The sequence below is a fragment of the Acyrthosiphon pisum genome, chromosome A1 (genome assembly GCF_005508785.2).
Source record: "Acyrthosiphon pisum isolate AL4f chromosome A1, pea_aphid_22Mar2018_4r6ur, whole genome shotgun sequence".
NCBI classification, from domain to species: domain Eukaryota; kingdom Metazoa; phylum Arthropoda; class Insecta; order Hemiptera; family Aphididae; genus Acyrthosiphon; species Acyrthosiphon pisum.
Window position 1 is genome coordinate 93,554,774 of NC_042494.1, and position 22,561 is coordinate 93,577,334.

At 29.1% G+C, this 22,561-nt stretch overlaps 1 protein-coding gene across 4 annotated transcripts in view; it reads right to left on the bottom strand.

Annotated features, from left to right (window-relative positions):
• The window catches only part of LOC100159393 (syntaxin-binding protein 5), a 149,488-nt gene that overhangs the window by 113,172 nt on the left and 13,755 nt on the right, over positions 1–22,561 (bottom strand). For all 4 annotated transcript variants that reach the window (XM_001952635.5, XM_008184503.3, XM_008184502.3 and 1 more), the window contains exon 2: positions 2,558–2,655. In XM_001952635.5, the coding sequence (XP_001952670.2) occupies positions 2,558–2,655 (98 nt within the window). The remainder of the gene's footprint in view (positions 1–2,557; positions 2,656–22,561) is intronic.

The following is a 22,561-nucleotide window of genomic DNA, read 5'->3' on the forward strand; positions in this document are numbered from 1 at the left end:
AAGGTTTTAAATATTTCATAATTTATTACAATATACGAACATATACATTAATACAGATTATATTTGGCACAATAATTTCTACTATGTTATTAAATTTTAATCAAAAAATTTAGTTTAATTTATATAATATTTTGAACGGATTGCAAACTGAATCATTTTATACCGGTTATTCCGCTTGAATTGTTTAATGTGAACAGAATTCCTTTCAAGAAAAATATACAACATCTATTAAACAAAGGGAAAACGTGAAATGTTTTTTTGTTGAAAATTAAAGCGACATGGAAAAACAGAAGTATACGTATTGTGCACAATCGGCGCCGTCTAGTCCGATAGGATTTTTTTACGAAACAAATTGCCAAACACAAAGTTTTTTCCTCGTAGTGTATTTCCCTCTGAATTGTGAAAGATGGGTATGTAAAGTAACTCAGATTAATAGCAGTTGGTTGTTTCTTTTACGTTGTACAACCCATGATAAACAACCAAGTCGATCGGTTCCGAAGAGTGGTGTGTGGTGTATAGTTATTCGAATTGAGAGATTGGATAAACCTTTGTTCATAAATCTCTGAATTCCGTATACGGCATGCGTATATTATAAATAATATAACCTATATAAACTTTATACAATGTTTTATGCGTACAATTATATAAATTAAAAAAATTATATTTGGCTAATAATAATATAAGGTCTATGATAAGATTGTGTTTTCGACTTAGTACATAGGTACTAGCTATATTATGCATCAATCAGCTCACCTATTTTTAAATTTATACTCACACTTGAGTATAATTAGCTAAAGTATAATTGAATGAAATTTAAAAAAATCATTTAACAATCAAAAAAATAATAGTTAAGCTAAATAGACAGTATATATTTTGTATACGTATCATTGTAATATAATACATTTTATATTCTGAGTGGAGACAATGATGTGTGTATTTTTTTTTCCTGGTCTGACATCGCCTTTTGGGGCAGGAAAAATGTTTCGATTATTACTTCAACATCTTTTTCTAGTAGTAAAGTGAATCTAGTTGGTAATTTGTAAGGGCGGGGGAAGGGTGAAAAGTAGAAAAAGCGTCGGGAAAAATAAAAATAAAAATTAAGCAAAAACGGTCATTTTTACGTTAACCCAGTTTTCGACAAAGTTGGTTTTGTTTTCACAAAATGTTTATATGATCGTTTTCTATATCATTGTTATTACAAAATATTTTTCGTGAGTACCTACATAAAACTTTTAAAGAATATTATTATATTTTATACAAACAATGACATTATAAAATGCAACGTTTTAGTAAAAAATTAATTGAATCTACTGTTTTACTAAGTATTAATAAAATATAGGTAGTAATATAAAATATTATATATTACTATATAATATATTTAGTAATATCATAGGCTGACAGACTGTCTTCGCTCAGAATCGTTTTTCGTATGTCACGATTTATCATTGAATTCAAATTGAACACATCCGTTACACAGTGACCCACAAGACACCCAAATGTACAGAACGGTACCAACTTTCCCGCCTTTTAAATGTAAATTTATTAAAACTATTAGTAAACAGATTAGTTGAGGATTTTAAGAATTATTAATTTGATTATGGCAAACGTATATAGGTAATATAAAAACGAATCATTGTGAATTGCGATTCTAGTTTAAAGTTTTTCCATTCCCATCATCAATCAGCGTCGATTATATAGTATAGACAATATATTTTCATAAAATACCATCAGCGTAAGTAATATGCTAATCCAAAAGCTAAGCACTAATGAGAATATAACTACCAAACAATATTGTTCCGCATAAAGTAACTCTTCGTTACTGTATACGAAATATAAAAATATTCGTCATAACATGGTGAAGGAAAAGCGTTTTCGGGTGTTGAAATCGCATTAAGCTTATGCAAACGAATATTTGAACACAACTTATTTTTCAAAAATTAAACCTCGATCCGTTGAAATAACTTTTGATACATGACCTAAACTTTCGACCGAATATTGCTTTCGTATAGTTTATGGAAACGCGCGCGCGTTATTTTTACTCTGGTAACAACTCGTCTCTTGTACATAATAAATATATAGCTGTTTCGTTAAGACTGGCGATTCCTTCCCTATTTAATATTTATCATCTACCCGAAGTCAGTAATTACTATTGCTGTACATCATGACCCAGCCATTCTACTGTATGATGACCGTAAACAGAATCTAATGGAGAGAAACGGGGCCCACAGTTATAAATTATTTTCCTAATGCGGCATCTACCCTACGCAGAGATCCAATGATTAATGGCCCCTAAAACCTAGAAGTAGGCCTATCTATAACATATAATATTAAAACAACCGACGCCATTCATTTTTCATTGGTATTAAATTTCGTTTCGCCAAAAATGACGTTTATATTAAGCGCGTGTAAATAAATAAAAAACACATTTTTATAGGTACGCACTTACCTTATTAGCTCGACATCACCCTATACAATATATATCGTGATCGTGAATATCACTATAGGTATATATAAGTTATAAATATTTATAGCAGTAAATTGTTCGTGTAAAGGATACATTCGTAAAGATCCGTTTTTGGTGCCAATGGCCAACAACCGTTGTATGGGGTCAAATGCAAGAGCAGTCGGCTGGTACGGAAAACCATGACGAAACGTCTGTAAAAAAACAAAACAAAAAAAATATTCTAATTAATGTTGGTTTTTCCTTCGTTATTTTTTTTTTCGACAAAATATAATAATAATATTGTTTTATTGTACGTGCATGCTACGTTAAATTAACGAATCAAGCTCCGTTTACTGAAAACAAACTTTAAGGCACCGAGTTAACCCCTAACGCTATAGGAAATTAGTCTATATTTCTATTTGTCTGATGAATTCCATATCGTAGCATCAAACATTATATTCCATCGTTCAATATAACACGGATAAAATTATAATATTAATAGATATACATATTATTATTATTTGTTCCATAAACCATAATGTATTTATAATATATTTCTTTTACTATGTCGTACTATTAATATTTTTTATAAAATGAGTAAATAGACCATTAGGTATAATATGTTTAGTTTTTCTGTCAGTTTTTTTTTTCGTAAATAATAATGTATCATTTAAATAATTTTAAGTTTAAAAAGGAAAAATCTTCTAATATACTGTGGCACAATAATATAAGATGTATGTAGACACATTAAAACAGTTAAAAACTGTTATATACAACCGAGCAAAGTGTAGATTCATAATTCACTAAAACCAATTCCGAGACCAATTCTGAGTAAATAGATTTAATTAAAAACTATAAAGTAATCATTAAATAGTCTGAATTATCAAATTATACTCTCCTAAAAAATACAATATTAGAAGATTTATCTGTTTGCTCGTGTAACTGTATAAGTAGGTTAATAAGTTAAATTGTTTTTCATAATGGTATATATTAATGTAGATACTATTATATAGTTCATAGTTGACAATTTATTACATTAATCACATACCTACTTAATTAAATATAAAACATAACAACGATAATTTTTTAACGAGTCATTATTAAACAGTACTACAGTAGGTAGCCTAATACAATTAACGTATGATTAAAACGTAATAACTAACAACTAATTTTAAAATGTATTTATTACGTATTATGATGTCACTTTAGTTTTAGGAATCATAATAGTTATGATTAGGTACACGATCAATTATCGACAAAATAAAAATGGATCAATTTTTAATCATTATAGGCTTGATTCGAAGGTTTGTATATTTATATATTTTTTATTATATCACAACGCTGTGTCCGAACCACTGACTACAGTTGTTGTAGACGGGTGCTACAAGTTATAACTCATTCGTCATTCGTCGCATTATTTCATATCGGACAAATAAAATGTCCAAGTTCAATATATTTTAATGGTGAAAATCATCCGTCATGACGTGTTGTGCACACTACACATACGTCGAAAGTTTGAAAAAGTAAATAAAATATATTCGATTACTATATATACGCCCTACACGAGGTGGCTGACCGGTTTGGGTACATATACGTGGAGACAATATAATAAACGAGACACTTTAGTTACAAAGTCAATTTAAAAGCCCGGTATCATCGACGGAAAATAAAAACGGACAATTCAAACACTTACACCGCCGCCGCCGCCGCCGTCGTTATTATTATATAGACGCAACGCCCGCGCGCGCGAGAGATTCTTTGGCACTTGTCATATAATACCTTATCGCCAGCGACATATATTGGCTCTATATATATATATATATATATATATATTTTTATAGGCGAGTCGTACGTCGTAATCCCCGACGAGATTGGAGGGTATATCGCTATACATATACACACACACACACACACACACACACACACACACACACCGCGAAGCAATTAAGAGTCAAGTCCATTTTCTCCCACGAATTTAACACCACACGTGTATACCTACTTATACATATATATACACGCGTACACATCGTTGGCCATTTCACGCGCGCATCGAGTATTATTGCCATTTTTCAAATCGTATATACACCGACCTCCGTCAAGACGACGAGATAATAATAATAATAATAATAATAATAATAATAATATAATCCTATGGACGCAGTTTTTACGACCCATTAATAACTTTTCCGGAAAAACGCCGATGCCGCGATAGTGAGAGTGCGGCAGCGGCGGCGCCATCCGCAGCTGTTAATACAGCTTTTCCGTATATTCGAAAAAGTGGGCCGGTCGCTTTATCAGCGTTTACGAGAAATCGACGTGAAAAGTGCACACTGTGCAATATAATATATTGCTCGGGCCGTTTATTATACATTATCTATAGGTATACAATATATACAGTATACAGTATCGTGACGGATTCTATATAATAACTGCAATAAGAGAATAATAAGATCTAAAATAATATGCTTTGATTCTCGACGAAAATGAATGGTGTATAATAATATTATACGTCAAATTGGAACTATAAAATATAATAATATATATGCGACACCGAACGTATAAATGTTATCATAAAATCGTGTGTGAGATGATCGAGACACGCACTGTGCGCGTGACACCTCAGCTGTTGCGAACGTCCCGAAATCATATCGACCGTGCAAACTTTGTACCGACGTATATGATTATTATTTACAATTTCCTGAGGAGTATGCAAATGTTTAAATACCATAATATAATTTATTAAACAAATGGCGAGTGTAAAAGTGAAAGATATCATTCCATAAATTTAGTTTGCATAAACGTTTAATGTTTTTTACTCAGGAGCGTACGCTGAAAATGACAAAATGTTTCTTTTATTCATGTTGTATACGCACTGTGCACGTTATAATATATGCAACATTTATATATTTTATGATCGATGACTGTTTTGACCCAATGTTCAAAACGGTAAAAAGATGAGATGAAAAATATGATCACACCATAACGGTCCCGCGGCCAGAACTCAAACAAACAAAAATAAATCGAAAAGCACACGGCCCAATAGGTTAGAGATACCACAAAATTACCCCTTCAGCCAGAGGGAAATATTATCATTTTAATCTAGCAATGAGAAAATATATATTATACATACTGTTATATTATACGCTCTCGGGCTGCTTTCCGTCATAAATCAAATTCAATTTAAAGTCCTAGTCAGCCACGTGAACAATAGTCAATACTCAATATTAATAATAAAGACGTGAAAAAAAGTACCCACGAGAATCATATAATTTATACTATAGGGTATTAATATCCGTGTAATTTTGTGTTTATTAAATAAATGTAATTTATAGATTACAACCGCAGCTGCAATGCAATCTATATAATAATATAATTTATGTTACTAATAAATGTACCTTCCTATTTCAAAAGATTTGTCCGGTTTGTGGCTAAATAAAATATTAATAGTATCTAATTATGACGTACCTACCCATAATATAAGTAATAAGTATATATTATTCAACGACACGTTTCGACTTAATACTTATAAAACACTTTTTTACATAACACCTACTACATCCCTTATTTAATATTCATATTATACATAACATTCTTATTGCCTCAACTTCAAAATATGAACTAATAAAATCGATTTATATAAAGTAGGTACTAATTTCTAGAATTACACGGTTAAATATACCACTTAATATAAAAATTTAATTGTATACCAAAATGGTATATAGGTACGTATACTAATGTAGGTACTACATTTACAGTTGTAGTTGTATATACTTATATACTTTTACAGAACACTCGTAAAGTATGTCAACTAGATAATTTGACGATATACTTTGAAGTATAATGCTTACAAATTTCACGGGAAAAAAATATTACATTATAAGCCTCTCTCCCCCCCACCCTTGCGACCCATTTTATAAGGGATGGTTTTACTCTAACGTACGCGTACAATCATTGCAAGTTCGACGATCAGTCGCATTAACAATATTTAATAAGAGTTTTTCTCTATATATTTCTAAAGTTGTCCAACACATTTATCACAGCCTGTAAATTCTTTACTGATAAAAGTGACACTATGTGATGTGATGTTTTTCCGCATCCTTTCCTCCTATCAATCTTAGTAGGATGCTGTAAAACGCCCTTTTAAAATAAATAAAACTAAAAAGTTCCCTTGCCTATTATCCTTTACTGCCGACGCGTCGATGGTCTTTAGAAATCACGTCCGTCGATTGGCCATCAGATAAGCCATTTTTCTTCTGAGAAATAAATAGACAACCTTAAAAAAATTGAACATCGTAATGTTTACTGTTGCTTGCAAACAGTCAAAATGAAAAGGGTTTGTAAATAACCTCCGCATACACTATAATACACACTGCAGCTGAAAATTCTATATAGACGCCAAAAATATATACAAAACGATATTGGTTCGTCCACCAAACATTGTTTAAGGGCACATAAATTATCAGCAACAACAAACAAGAATAAACATATTTTTAAGATACGAGCCTCATCATGTCATCAAACATTTGACATATTATACTAAGATAATAATATGAAACCCGAGCTATTCGAACGACTCCTTTTCAATTGTTATAATATATATATTGTAATTGTTGTGAGAACAGCAGACCCTATTCAGGTACGGTAAAAATGTCCCTACACAATATAATAAAAAAAAAAAAGGTGGGTGATTACAGCTAGGGCATTTCTGGGACCGGAAACCTTGGAACACTTTGTTCTACATTTGTATTTAACTATGGGTCATTAATTATTATTCACATTACTATAACACTATAGGTAGGTATAATTAATAGCTGTATAATAAATAATAATAATAATATATATGTATATTATTTATAATGTAAATTAAGTCTCGTCTGTATTTCGTGTATAATTATTTAGATGGGTACAGATCCGGGCGTAGTGTATATAGTATTTGGAGACAAGTTTGCTCTACTTTAAATATAAGCTTTTGGTAGCACATATATTATTATTATACTACCAACAAAAAATTCAAATCTAAATAAAATTCGATACGAAATCATGACATACGCTTTTAAAGAGTAACCCAATTATTGTGTGTCACTAATAATCAATACATGAATAATAAAAAAAATTCCAAAAATTAATTGCACAATTTTTTCAAAAAAAAAAAATCAATCATCCATTTTAAAATAATTTTATGTTCATAAAAATATAAACTTTTACAGTTTATATAGATTTCAAGTATTAATTACAATTATTAATGATATCATTAATTATACTTGAAAGATTAATATATGGAAACCATAAAACTATCCAAAATACATTAGAAACAAAAGTTTGTAAAAGTTTGCGATTGTTTATGTAACTCATATTATTTGATCATGAAAAATTATTAAATTTAAGTGCATTTTTAACTGTTTCACCATGTACTGAGAATAAAACCAGAACTATCGATTATGAAAACTTCGTATAATCAAGGCAACCATATTATTGTATATTATTTACGATTATGTGAAAATATCAATCACATTAAAAATGTAATCCGGCTCGCAATATATAATAAATATCTCGGCCAAAATAAAATATATAACTTGATAAAATATTTTAATAGATTTTCTGGAGATATTAAAATAAAAATTTAAAGTTACAAAAATAGCATTGTTAATTTATCGTTATAACTGTACAATTTCTAATTATTACTTAGGTATATAAATCTATTATAATTCAACAAATAGTTATTGAATTATATTATCTTGTCGTTGGATTGTACCTATTTGTCAATCGATTAAAATTCTGTTATACAATTTTCTCAGATATACAAGATTGAAGATTCTAAAAAGTAATTGTTATAGCGAGAAGGTTAGGTAGCAGTTACATATTCTACTCGTAGTACATTAGATATCTACGATGGCCTATTTCGCAATACCCGTTAGCATTTAGATGTACTGGTTTCGGATCCGATTCCAAATAAAAGCAGAAAACGTTCGTCAGAAATTATAGGTCAGTCGGGTTTCATTTTCAAAATGAATTTTCACTCGTATACTAGAGTCGTATCTATTTTCACTCTCGTTTTAATCATTGTTTTTATTATTGTTATTTACTTTTTTTTTCTACCAACAACCATATCGTTTTCTAAAGAGTGAACGACGACGTTCATTTTGCACGACACGTGCAACCGTTCAGCGAATTATCATCTCTCATATTTTTAATAAAAATTCATCCCGAGGTTTTTATATTGTATACCGTATACGTTGGATTTAATTTATGTGATAATATCCAACAAGATATACCTATATATATATGTATATTATATAATGAGAAGTGAGAACTCCTGTTACGTGCTGCAATACACCTATACGGTTATACGAAAATAAAAATCGTCGTCCATCTGCCACATCGTATAATATTATACTGCCGTCTACGAGTCGTGGAAAAATGAATGTTTTGTTTACTCGACACAAATATGAATATTATTCAAAATAACATAATATTATAACAGATAAAAAAATACATTAGATCGTCAAAAAAGCGAATATACAAAACAAGCTGCAAATTATAAAAATGTACACACATCTGTAACATATACTTATGAATCTGACAATTGCAAACTAGCCAATATTTACACTTCTCGATCATATTATTATTAAGTTTACTATGTAAAATTACTCGTAACCCAATGGCCTATATCGCCACGGGTTTTTTTATTGATTAAAAATATATATATATATAAATATATCATATACATTAGCAACGAATGGCCATTAGATCGTTGTTATTAAATTCGCGTCTGACTATTATACGTTCCGTTGAGAGTATACGCAATAAGACACAACACACACGCTTACAAAAAAAAATCGGTGAACGAGAGCTCGCGATATGGATACTAAAGTTGGACCTATATATATTATAGCTGAAAAACGGATCGTTTTTCATCACGCGATACCTCCTCAGTCGGAGCGGTCGGTCGAGAAGATTTTTCGATAGGAGCTCGCAAAGAGCGGACGGCGAACCGACGTACATATATAATATATATATATATATATGCTAGCTGATCCCGTGCACTTCGTTGCCCGTTAAATGTATCAACTCTATATATGACTCAAGCTTTGTTCAATTCGTTATTTAATATATATTAAACGAATATTCGGTGTATGTTGTTCGAAATTTATCTTAACTTTTTCGTTGCCCGGAATAAAAATTCTGCAGTACATTATCAGGTAGGCAACCTATACCTGTGGTAAATCGCGAACCTCGTGCTGTTTGTACGTAAGTGTATGATTTAACTCTAAAGTATCAAAGTTATACCAAGTTTGTCGTTTTTACTTAATTACACCTACGGTGGATTAATATAATCAATTTATACAAAATCCTATCCTAACCTAACCGTATTAAAATCCGATGAATAAAAAAAAACAAATTTAACCCTTTGTAAATTAACCTATCTTCTTCCCAGAGGTCTAATCTGTATATATAAATATATACAGATCACTCGCGGTCACTCCGAAGACCGCAACACCCGACCATTATAGAACCGTACTGATATATTATATCATCGAGAGTGGGTCCGCGCCACAAGAGTGGGTCTGCGCCACGAGAATGGGTCACAGCGCCATTTATTCCCGTTTTCTTACAAATCTTTGAGGAGCACGAGAAGTCGGGAAAACGCGGAGATTGCAACCCTCTCCGCGGAATCAAACTTAAAAACTTTTACTATTACGGGTGTTTGTGAGATTTTAGTGACTAATTTCAAATTAACCACTACAAATAATTACCCTAATAGGGTAATAGTTTTATAAATCCGTAGTTTTAGTGGTACAAAATTAAACTTGGAATTCGTGGTACGAGATTCGAATAGCCTAATAATATAAACACTATTTAGAGTACAGTAAATCAAATCTTCCATGATCTGAATCGTTTTTTGAGTGCCAAACGATTATAATAGTCTTGAAAATGAATATTAGGTAAAGGTTCCTCTTATTTTACGCGAAATATGTTAAACATTTGTAAGAACCCGAACTTAAAAGTAAACGGCAATAAATTAAACTGATAATTATTTTAACGTTATTAAATTATTAACTATTACCAAATGGCTAATTGATAAATGAATCTTTTTAAAATTGGTTTTTACCTATATTCGAAAAACAACTAAGTAACGCATGGTATTCAAACGTGGTGTTGTTTGTAGTGACTCGTCGTCGATCACGATACTTTGTAGCTAATTGAATACACCCTAATAATTTATGTTTGATCTAGAGGGTTGCACTGAACGAAGAAGGATGTCCGGGGCACTGCAGTGGAACATTGGCGAATAGACTTTTTTTAATGAGCGTATAATACTATTTCACGACCACTGGAATCCTAAGTCCATCGGCGGTTTGATGAGAGGTGGCAATATACTATACGATTCCTAGAATAAATAAAAATAAAACTTTGTACGTGACGGTGATAGATCGAGGTTGGACATAACTATATACTTATTAATGTATAACATGTGCACTGTGCAGTGTGTGTGTCTGTGTGTGCGTGTACAAGGTGATTCACGAAGCAGCTCATCCCCATTTTTTTCCTTTAATAATAAATGTATTTAAATTCTGATTTATGGAATTTTTAAGTATACTTAAGGACCGTATTTTAAATTATTTAGATTTTTATACCATTTTAGAGGTGATCTGTGGCGATACAGACTTATTCTTTTCAGAACCAACCTTTATTATTGTAAAGTTTTTATGAAAATGTTGATAAATTTAAATCAAAATTCAAAGAATAGTTTCTGATTTATTACGATTTGTACACTAAAAAGTAGTCCTCAATGACGGTTTTACAAAAATATAAAATAGAATTAAAATATGAAATAGAATTTATTACACACTCTGAAAATGTCTATAAATTACAAAATGTCGATAGATCGTTAATTATTACTATTAGGTCTTCAAATTTTCAAAAAAAAGTCATCTGCTTAACAATTTACAGGAAATAGTCGGTTGTCGTTTGAAATAAATAAGTCGATATTGACACGCAGGGCACTCCTTACAGTTGGTATAGTAAAAAAATCAAGTCTTTTCAAAAATGGTTCATACTTGAAGATTCCAAGAATTTGAATGAGTTCATTATTAGAGGAAAAAGTGGGTGTGACCTACTGCTTGGTGAATCGCACTGTGTGTGTGTGTGTGTCCATATATACGATATACCTAACATATATATAGACATACAGACACGCGGAAGAAGTGAACGGTTGCGTCGCAACGTCGCATCCACGTGCCGCGGCAGTTTGTCGCGGTCGTATAGAGAGTGACGGCGGCGGAGGACTGTGGGTTGTGGGGTTGTGGAGGGTGGGTGTTCGTCTATACGTGCGAGCGGAAAGCGCGCACGGCCTCGGCCGTATTTCCCCCCCCCCCACACTAGCCGGCCCAAAACCATTGATGTACATATACGTATTATACAGAGTGGTGGTCGTCGCCACACCAAGTCTTGCAGAATTTTCCCGCGTGTACACGCAGCCGACGACGCGGGAAAACTCGACGGTCCGTCCTGTATGCATTCCGCGCACGCGCACAACCATATATTATATATATTTTTATGCTGGCGACGACACTCGTACATACTTTACGCCCGACGCCGCCGCCCGAATGGCACCGGTTCAGCCGGACAACAACCCTTTATTATGTGTGAAATGTTATGTCTATACGGTGTAGGTACACGCGCACGGTGCAGCGGACACCACTCGGGAGCAGTATACGACGACGTCGGGTAATCCGGCCGAACACCGACGTCGGAGGTCGGCGGTATAGTATATCCGGTACGACAGGACATCTATTTCCCCACGGAAACGTTAACCTCCGATTTTATAAAAACGTAATTTTCATTAAAACGTTGCGGTGGCACGGGATGGAGACACGACAGCCGAGTAAGCTTACTACGGACCTAGGATATAATAATATTATACAACGCATCATATCATCGTAATATAATAATTATTGTTTCTATAGGTAAGGTATAATAATTAGGGATCAAAATTTCCGAAAAAAAAAGTTTTGATAAAAAAAATTGGTTTTTTTCCTGAAAAATTGAAAAATTGAATAAAAAAAACGGAATTATTTTTCTAAAGAACTAAAAAAGTAATGTATAGTGGAAACAATCTAATAAATATAATAATGGTTGACAATCATATTACATGCATTTTATAATATATACCTACCATACCTAACTTAAAGTCTGTAGTGTATAAATCTAGAGAATTCTACTTGATTTATAAATAATTATAATTTGTAATATTAACATTATTAACTACTAAAGTACTAACTATTAAGTATTTAATATTTAATTATTTCTTATTGGTTATTAATATTATTTAATTTTTACCTAATCACTAAGTTTAAAAATATACAGACTATCAAATAGTTATACTGTAATATAATTTATAAACCTATCAGCCAGCTACTATAATAACTTATTAGTTATTATAAACATAAATTGACAATAAGTATCCAATTTTTAACATTTAAAAATACAAGTGATTTATTTTCGGGGAAATACACTCTCCCAAATAAATAACAATTTGATATGGTTATCTACGTTATTTTTAGAACAAATATTGAAATATCCGTATATTTTTAAAAGTTAAATTTTTAAATTTGATACAATAATACATTGACAACCGTATTGGAAAATGTGAAATGGCTATGACAAATGGAAATTTCCTAATCTATTTTTTAAATGTTTTTTTTTTTTTACATAGATTATTTTAATTTTTAAGCATAAATACAATTTTTAATTTTCCACAAATTCGGTTTTTTTTTTTAATTTTTTGAAAACTTCGGTTTTTTTCGGAAATTTATTATTTTAATATTCTCCAATTTTTCCACGTTTTCCGAAGCTCTGGGAAAAAAACTGGCATTTTGATCCCTAATAATAATACTGCAGTGTGCACGACGACGAATGTTAGCCCTCCCTGCTACGTTGATGGTACCTAGGTATACTTTGAGACGATTTTCTATTATAATAATAACAATATACATAGGTTTTAAATAACTTAATAAATTTAAATAATTCAGAAATATATTTATATGTTTTTTTTGTTACACTTGTATAGATCAGCAGTAAAGGGTGATGTCTATTCATCGGATTGTCGTTTTCAAAATAATGTCTTAAGTCGGTGAAATATATATATATATTCTGATAAAATAAAAAATAAATTTACCATAATTTATTGTACAACTGTACTAATAAAAACAATTTACCATATTAATATTTAATACATACAACTTTCATCGTAATATTATATTATATTATAAAAATAAGACTATGAAAATATATAAGCAGGTATGCCAAACAGTATTCGAAATCCCCATTTCCCAATTATTACTTCTAATACAGATACAAATACAGATTTCAAAATAAAAATGTTGACATCTCAAAGGTCAAAATATTGAATATTGAATTATTTCCACTTACAGACAGTATCATATCGTTTCAAAATAAATAATATCGTTTCTAATTGAACAGCTTAATATGTATTTATAACGAAAAATTAGTTGTATTTGCTGAGTAAACTAACAGTTCATCTGTCACATCTTATCACTGTTTAATGTTTCTGTATTTTAAATTATAATGTATTTTTCTTGCGTACAAACAACATGTTGTGTTATTTGTCTGATAAATAATATACGTAAACGATATAAATGTATTGTTGCAAATTAATATTTACGAAGGACTAACAATCTTTTGATTTATGATAGTTTCATGTTACTCAATCACCCAAAGTCTCGGGATCACCGATTGTTTACCAAAAACAATTTTTATAGACATAATATTATACTATCACAGCACAGCTCTTTGATTTAATTTATAAAAGCCGTTTTCAAAACGAAGCTATCTTTTTGATTTATTATTCTAGCTTTTGTGCACTTTGTTCTCCGTGGCCATTATTGCGTTATGCATAACACTTACTGGTTATAATAAACGCACAAACTTTGTTGCTCTTCGCATCATAGTCTATATACAGTCTACACACTCAGTTACTATATATACATTTTCCCCTATTCTACTCACTTCACTCAGTCGAGAAGACAGTAAAATTGATGGATAAGCCAACGCCCATTTTGTGCACGTTGTGTATAACAGTTAAGCCCTAAAAGTTGGACTATATAAAAAAAAACAAGACAGTACGTCATGTATATTGTATATGCAAAATTGTTTCCGAAAGCGAAAGGACGTGAACGTATTTTGTTCTTAGAAAAATGTCCCTTAAATGTTGTAAGTAAACGTGAAATGGATTCCACCGGGCAAAAGTATGAATAATTTAAAAGAAACGTATACTATTTAATATACAAATTTATCTTTTTGCACACAAAAGTTTGTTAAGCTGATAAAATATAAGACAGCGGGCCGGATATACTGCATTGACTTTGTGTTCACCCTTGCCTTCGCTCACATAAATTCTAAATGTATAGTATATATTATTATTTACGTTTTAAATCACTAATATTGGCAGCGTATTACTATCAGATATAACGGATAAAACTTTTTTAATTGTCTGTATTATTTTAACGTACGAATAATACCCTCCTTCATTTTTAAAGTCGTGCCATTCTATTATTTTAAAATGCTTCTGGTTAGTATGTATAATAATAATATGTAAAAGTACACTTAATATATACAATGTAATATATTGTACGCAATTTAAATTTGTATAAAACGTTCAGTTTATATATATACCTAGACGATATTATTATGTTGAGACTATTTCAAACATTTAAATCGTGTGTAGTGTAATTTAAGGATACCACCTAACAAACCCTGAAACCCATAAATTGTACATGGGTAATCCAATTTATGGATTCTGAAATAATGTAGGTATACCAGCATTGGTACGCTTTGAATACGTGGACGGAATATATTGTATTCTAGATTCAACTTGATCATATATTTAAATTGTATTTTATTTCCGTAAACTTTGAATGATACAATTATTCTAATAGACGTGTAGTGTATATAAAAAATTAGTTACCTATTTTGAATAAATATTGTATTGATGTAACCACAACGCGATAATTTTTTAAAAAAATGCGATTTCTTGAAAGAAAATAATAAAAACAACTTTATTTAATATTAAAGTACCTAAATTTGTTTTTAATTAATACACATAAATACATTACAATATCATAGTTATGAATATATGTTTTTACAATATTTACCTAAGTTTTAAATAATATAGGTACACATTTTTACACTTTAAATTACAAAATACTTATACAAAATCATAAAATGAACATTTTTAACGTTTGAATAAAAGACCAAAATTGTTATCATAAGAAAAAGACATCAGCGTTTTAGCGTATACCTAATATTGAGAATTATATAATAATAATATATATTATATAATATGTATATAATATATTTCCTTTAAATTTCGTTGGCATAACAACGCTTATTGAACGGGTTTGAAGATATTAAATGTTAAAAAAAGTTTTTAGGTATCCTATGGGGGACCGGCCTTGCCATTTGCAGTAAAACTTTATTATAATTCAAATTTGTTTCATTACCATATTGTAACCTTTCCCGCTATGGTCAGTTGACTTAGAATATTATCATTGAGTATAGATTAGTATAACAATACTGTTTAGTTATAATTAAAATAACTATAGATGTACTTGCATACAAAGTAGTACATAAAAAACTAAAACAATAAACTACGTTTATATAAACGTATATAATATAATAAGGAAAACAAATTAAATTTTTTAATTTAAAATGTTTAAAATGAATGTATTTAATATGTATAGAGACTTTAATACGCACCAGTTCACAGCACGTTCCAATTAGTAATACTATATGCTCCCCTTATATAAACTGAGAGCATTTATAATAAATTTCAATAAATGTCGATAGTTTTCGTAAATATCGAAAATATATACAGGAATTTTATTAGATAGCTTTTAAAATTTTATTTGACTTTTTTGTATAAAGTACCTATATAGGATATTTATTTTTTTTAGTAAAGATCAGATTTCTATAATATACTATGTATAGGTAGAATATCTTATATTCCCGCCGTGTGTGGGTCCACCCGCCGAGACTTATCGTGGTTGCCAATACCATTGTTGACTTAATAAAAAATATATATTCCAGAACGATATGTGATATGTCTACAAATATCATTGTTTTTTTCATATTAAATTTTAAAACTACTGGGAAAATTGAAAAATAAACTCTTTCAATCTATGTTCAATTCATAATTGATTGATAGGATAATACATAAAACATTCTTAACAATTTTATTACCCAAAATAAAAATAGTTTTTCCAAAAACGGATCGTATAAACCACAAATATCATGGTAAAACCATTATCTCCCTTGTTGATCCGTTCTGCAAAATCTAAAAGCACACATCATAATAAACCCAATAGCTTACTCGTACCGATCAGAATCCAAAATATAGTGTCAAAAATAATGTGTATGTTATGGATTTTGGGTGGGGCTATCTCTATAGCTCCAATGACCTCATTCAATATAAATGTACAGTATCTGTGCTGCATTTATCGGTACTGTTATGTAGAGAGAATTATAGTATTTTACACATGTTTTATATTTAAAACATTCAATTAATAAAACATATTTAACCGCACGTAATTAATAATAAATATTTATATTATTAGCAATTCGATGAATTATATAAAACAATATTTTAAATAGATATAAAATATACCGTCTATGTAAACAAATTTGCTAAAAACTAAGAACACAGCAATACAATACAATATAAATTGAACGAATATTATATTCACGTAACAACATTACCTAATAAAGTAAAATTTAATGCTAAGTACTCATATAACAGACAATAAAATAAAAAAATATTCTACAGCCACGCTATACGGGCACGAAATCTACTTTTAATAATCTTAAACTCTTGTGCACGTCGTAATGTACGTCCCGTTTTTAAGGTCAATATTTACATAAATATTGGAAAATATAAAACTTGAACCATCTTTAAAAGATAATATTAAAATATATTATATTATGCTCTATACTTTACATTTCTAAAGTATTCAACTTCCATCTATATGTCAGTTACCATCCAGCTATTCTAAATCACGCTCTGAAGATGTCCAATTATATTTAATATTGCAAATTGTTTCGTATAAATTAACACGGTTTATTAATTTAATATAAAACTCATCAAAATAAATAATTATTAGTATAAATAATAATAACTCTACGCTATAGTATGTTGTTTTATATATACATTTTCTTTTTTCATTCAAGTTCATCATTATACTTTTGTTTGTGTGTTTATCAACAAATCTTTTGTTTGATATTTCCTATTGTCCTTGCACGGTATGCACACACGGATGAATATATTCACTCAATAAAAGAGAACTTTCACGAAGATTACGCGCTTTGAAAAAATGAGAAGGATTATGTTTGCGGTATATAACATATGAAAAGAATACATAAAAAAATCGTGCTTTCAGACCAATGGTATATTCTTATTTAAATATATATAGGACATAGGTACATTATCTCAACATGTACACATATTATATAAATGCATGATTTTTTCTTTATTTGGTTCATAATTAAAACATTAAAGGAATTTACTCCTCGAAACTAAATATATCTAGGTAAGAATAAATAATAAAAACCCCACTTTAACGATACATATATATATATTTTTTTTAGTTCTAAAATTTGACGCAATGTGGTTTAATTTAAGTTCTAATTGAAGAGCAAAACGTGAAGGAATTGTGTTCTCTTCTTGTAGGTGGGTATACGGAAAATACTAAAAGAAAAAGAATTTACGCACGTGACTATCGCTTGATTAGAATCCGGGATAAGAACCTATATTAAGTTGTTTGGGTTTTATCCAATAGTATAGCTTTTACGTTGAGATGAAAGAGACACGAATGACTGGACATCTGGACATGATCCAAAGAAGTTTATTACTAACGTCAGTAAGTACAAGACAATTTAACAGGTTGAACTAGAAGAGAAATAAAATAATCTACTTTTTTGTGTAAACAATTTAATTTCTATTCACCCGCATAATATTATTTGACTACTCGCGTACCTATCCTGATTTCATAATCCGAATCATGCCCTATATAAAATCTACACTGTATAATAATATGAAGGATTTGTTTGCCTAATTATAAAATGAAATAACTTACATTTAATGAAAAATGTTTGTTTTTAATAAATCAATACAATTTAATACATTTAAGTTGTAATCATTTAATAGGTTGCAGGTTATCTTTAGGATTAGTGATGAAGATTAACAAAATTGAAGGATATTTTCACTTTAATCAAAACAATTATGTATTCAATAAACGTAGGTATGTATTTTTCGGCGATGGGTTTTAATTTTTGTACGAAAACAGTATATAATTCTTGAAATTTGAAAGCAACAGGTCACTAATATGAGTAATATCAACTACATAAGATATAATCATACATCCTACCAATTTAATTTTGCGCTTAATACATTTAACTAAGTATCTATATATCCTATATTGTATACATCGGTGCAACTAGGGACATTTTTTAACCCTTCTATAGTAATTATAGGGGTATTTATATTTAATTTAAAATAATTTAATATATTTTTTATAATTTTCATGGAAAAGTCCTCACTCTATAAGCTTTGATATTAAATACTATAACATTTTAAGATCTGCTTATATACCTAACTAAATCAAAATCAGTTGGTTCTAAAATTTTTATATTAAATTATATTATGAACGATATAATAAAACACAATGCACATAATAGAATAATAAAGTAATTTATTTATTTGATAATTAAATGGCCTGTCAGGCATTGATTTAATACAAAACTGCAGCGAGGTCCGAGACTAAGTAGGGTTAAGGGGACGTAAAATGCTGTCGAGTGGTCGATTGTGCCTGTAAAAGGTGAGATGGATCGGAGTGGAAAAGAAAGAATGGATGCTCTTGGGGTGGGAAGGAACACGGAAAAATACAGAGACTAATAAATCAGGGGCATCGAGGGTAGTAAAGGAATATTAAGAATTGAGCAGATGAGGGAGTATAGATGTGTATAGTCACGTGAAAGATGTTCGATTTGTAATAGAAGTTTATACTAGAATTAGATAGGTATATGTAGTAATACAGTATTTCATTATATTTTTCTACATTATATACGTTTACATAATATTGTGGAATATAAAATAATGTTTTTAAATATTCTTTGAATTATTAATATTCTAAATAATAAACTGATGAGGATAATTACAAAATAAAAATTATTAATGCTCATCAATTCTTGACACGCGTATTGACTATTGACGTTTGTTTTTATTTTTTATCTACATTTTACTATTTTTAAATAGTTTCAATAGAGATTTTTGTTTTCTTTCCCTATAATATCCTTACTATAAAAATGTGATTTCCCTTAGTGTGCTAAACACTTTAACTTCTAGTAGATGATTGATTAGTTTTAATGTACAGGTATGTCAAACTAATGTAGTAGATACCTATACATTTAAGTGGAAATCACATGATGGATAACATTACACTGTTGAGTGATAATTTCTAATATAAAACTAATTTAAAAAAATTCGTGCCTTTCACTTTCGTAAATGTGAGTTTATATGCGTAAGACTCTTCTATTTGAAAACTTTAATAAGCTTTAGCAATACAATTTTTAATAGCCACAATAATAATGGAACAAATCAATGTAAGGTACTGATAAAAAGACACATAGTATAATAAAATGACACAAATAATTAATTCATAAAAATACAATATCAATAAATCGCAACTCACACAACAAAATATTTTATAAATTAATTAAATACGAAAATGTGTAAGTACTGAACAGAATTACACAAGGACTCCAATTATATTAAATTGACTCATTGGACATGCTTATACATATATATTACATAAAATAAAATATTAAAAAATACATGTATTATTATTTGCTGGAATAGAATTGAAAAATAAAAGTTGAAAAATTTTAACTACAAGCTATTTTAAATTCCAAATCAAGTGAAGAATGTAGTAATTTTGCTTTTTTAAAAATGTTTTTAATTATTATTGTGAACTTTTACTATGGAAAAATACGAACATTTTATGGTAGGAGAGACCAAAATGTTATAAAACAATGTTTTAATTTAAAATGAGAATTTTTTTTTCAATAGCTTACCTAAATTACTAAATGTATGCAAAAACTACAGCAGACAGTCATCGAAACATTTTGAAGAAATTCTAACATGCGAGGTTTTAAGTTTCCCGTTTCAATACTATTTTCTAAATACGATAATTTAAAACCAATTTTAAATTTGTTAAAATTTAATATAACACACAACATATAACGAGGAGAAGAAAAGGAGTCTATAATGCCCAAACCCTGGATTTTGTATCTTGACTGAATTTTTATTACTTTAAATACAAATATTAGTACGATAAGTTATTATAGTACCTATTGGTACCTATTAGTAATTCCTTGATAAAAATATATAATCGATTTCAGAATTATTAACACATTAGAATATTTGTATATTTAAACATATAATATTTATTTTGTGTGAAAATCATTCTACAAACACTTGTTGGTGTAACTAACTATATTTTAGATCTTAATTATAAATAACTTTTTTAATTTATAAATATTGTATCAGGTAGTGTTTTATGTTTTTGTCACCGTAATGCATTTTGTTTTCATTAAATTTGTATACTCTAAAGTCTAAGGCTTAAGCAATAAGTATATATTCTAAAGTAGAATAGGTAGTAGCCTACAGAATATATATCAACACCTACATATAACCTCTTGTAAAACTCAAAATAAATTATTCAACAGTTAATAGTATGCACTTTTTAAAGCAACCATAGATAACGTTGGGTTCTGATGCAAAATTAAAATGTTAAATATATTCGACGTGTTAAATTGATAATAAAAAAATAAAAGTGTTCAACTGTTGTTCTACCAGTTGAACTAGTTACATTGTTTTATAAGCCGATAAAAGTTGATATCATAAGCCAATAACCTAGTTGCAGTGAATCAGTACGTAAACAGCATCGTAAACAATATGAAATGTTATAACAGAGACACGGAGTAGATAAAAATAACATGAATTGTATGTATATTATTAATAAATAATAATTATGTGAATATATCAATATATTTTGAATTGTCAACATAAAATTATAAAAAAAAAGTATTTAACATAATATTGAATTATTCATGAGTTCGACATTTATATCTGTTTTTACATTTTTATTATTAGATTTTAGATAAAAGATATAATATCTATTATATATCTTACAAAATGTTTAAGTGACACAAATTACAATTAAACGTACATTATTAATGCAGTTTATTAATATTTAAATGGACTCGATTTAATATTTCCTATACTCCTTAAATTTGCTCAACATTTTATTTTGTTAGGCACTATTTTACTGGCTTAAAAGTATACTTTATATGTGACTATGAGAATTAACACAGAATATTGGTCAAAAAGCGGTTTTATATATTTTGTATATTATAATATTTTATCTACAAATTATGATTCTACATAATCTTGCACCACAAAATAATAAAATGCATAAAAATAACTTCATCAAATGGTAGGTACGATGATAAAAATATAAGTTACCACTTGACCTCGAAGCTAACGGGTCAATGGGATGCTGTATTTTTTGTACAACTATATTATATTAGGTAGGTACTTTAATTATTAAGATGAATAAATAGAAACTTATTATATTGTAATTACGAATTAAACTTCTAGTGTTAGATGCTGTTTCTTGTGTTTGTAAATATTTTTTTATTATATATAAAAGTTATTAATTGAATAAATTTAAGTTTAAAACGCCTAATCAAACTATTTTTGACGTTGTAATAAAAAAATTTAAGAAACTAACTTCCAATAAATAAAATGAACATACAAATAAATGTAATAGAACAGAAATTGTATAGTCAAATTCGCAATATTAAATACAAATAGTAAATCATAATATAATATAATAAGATAACGACTTAAAAAAAGCTACATTTAAGAACTCCATTCCGATTTATATAAATTAAATATGAATCTGGACTTTTTTTTTTAATACTTTTTCTTAATTTGTATTAAATAAAGTATTTTTACTTAATTCAAATTAGATAATAATA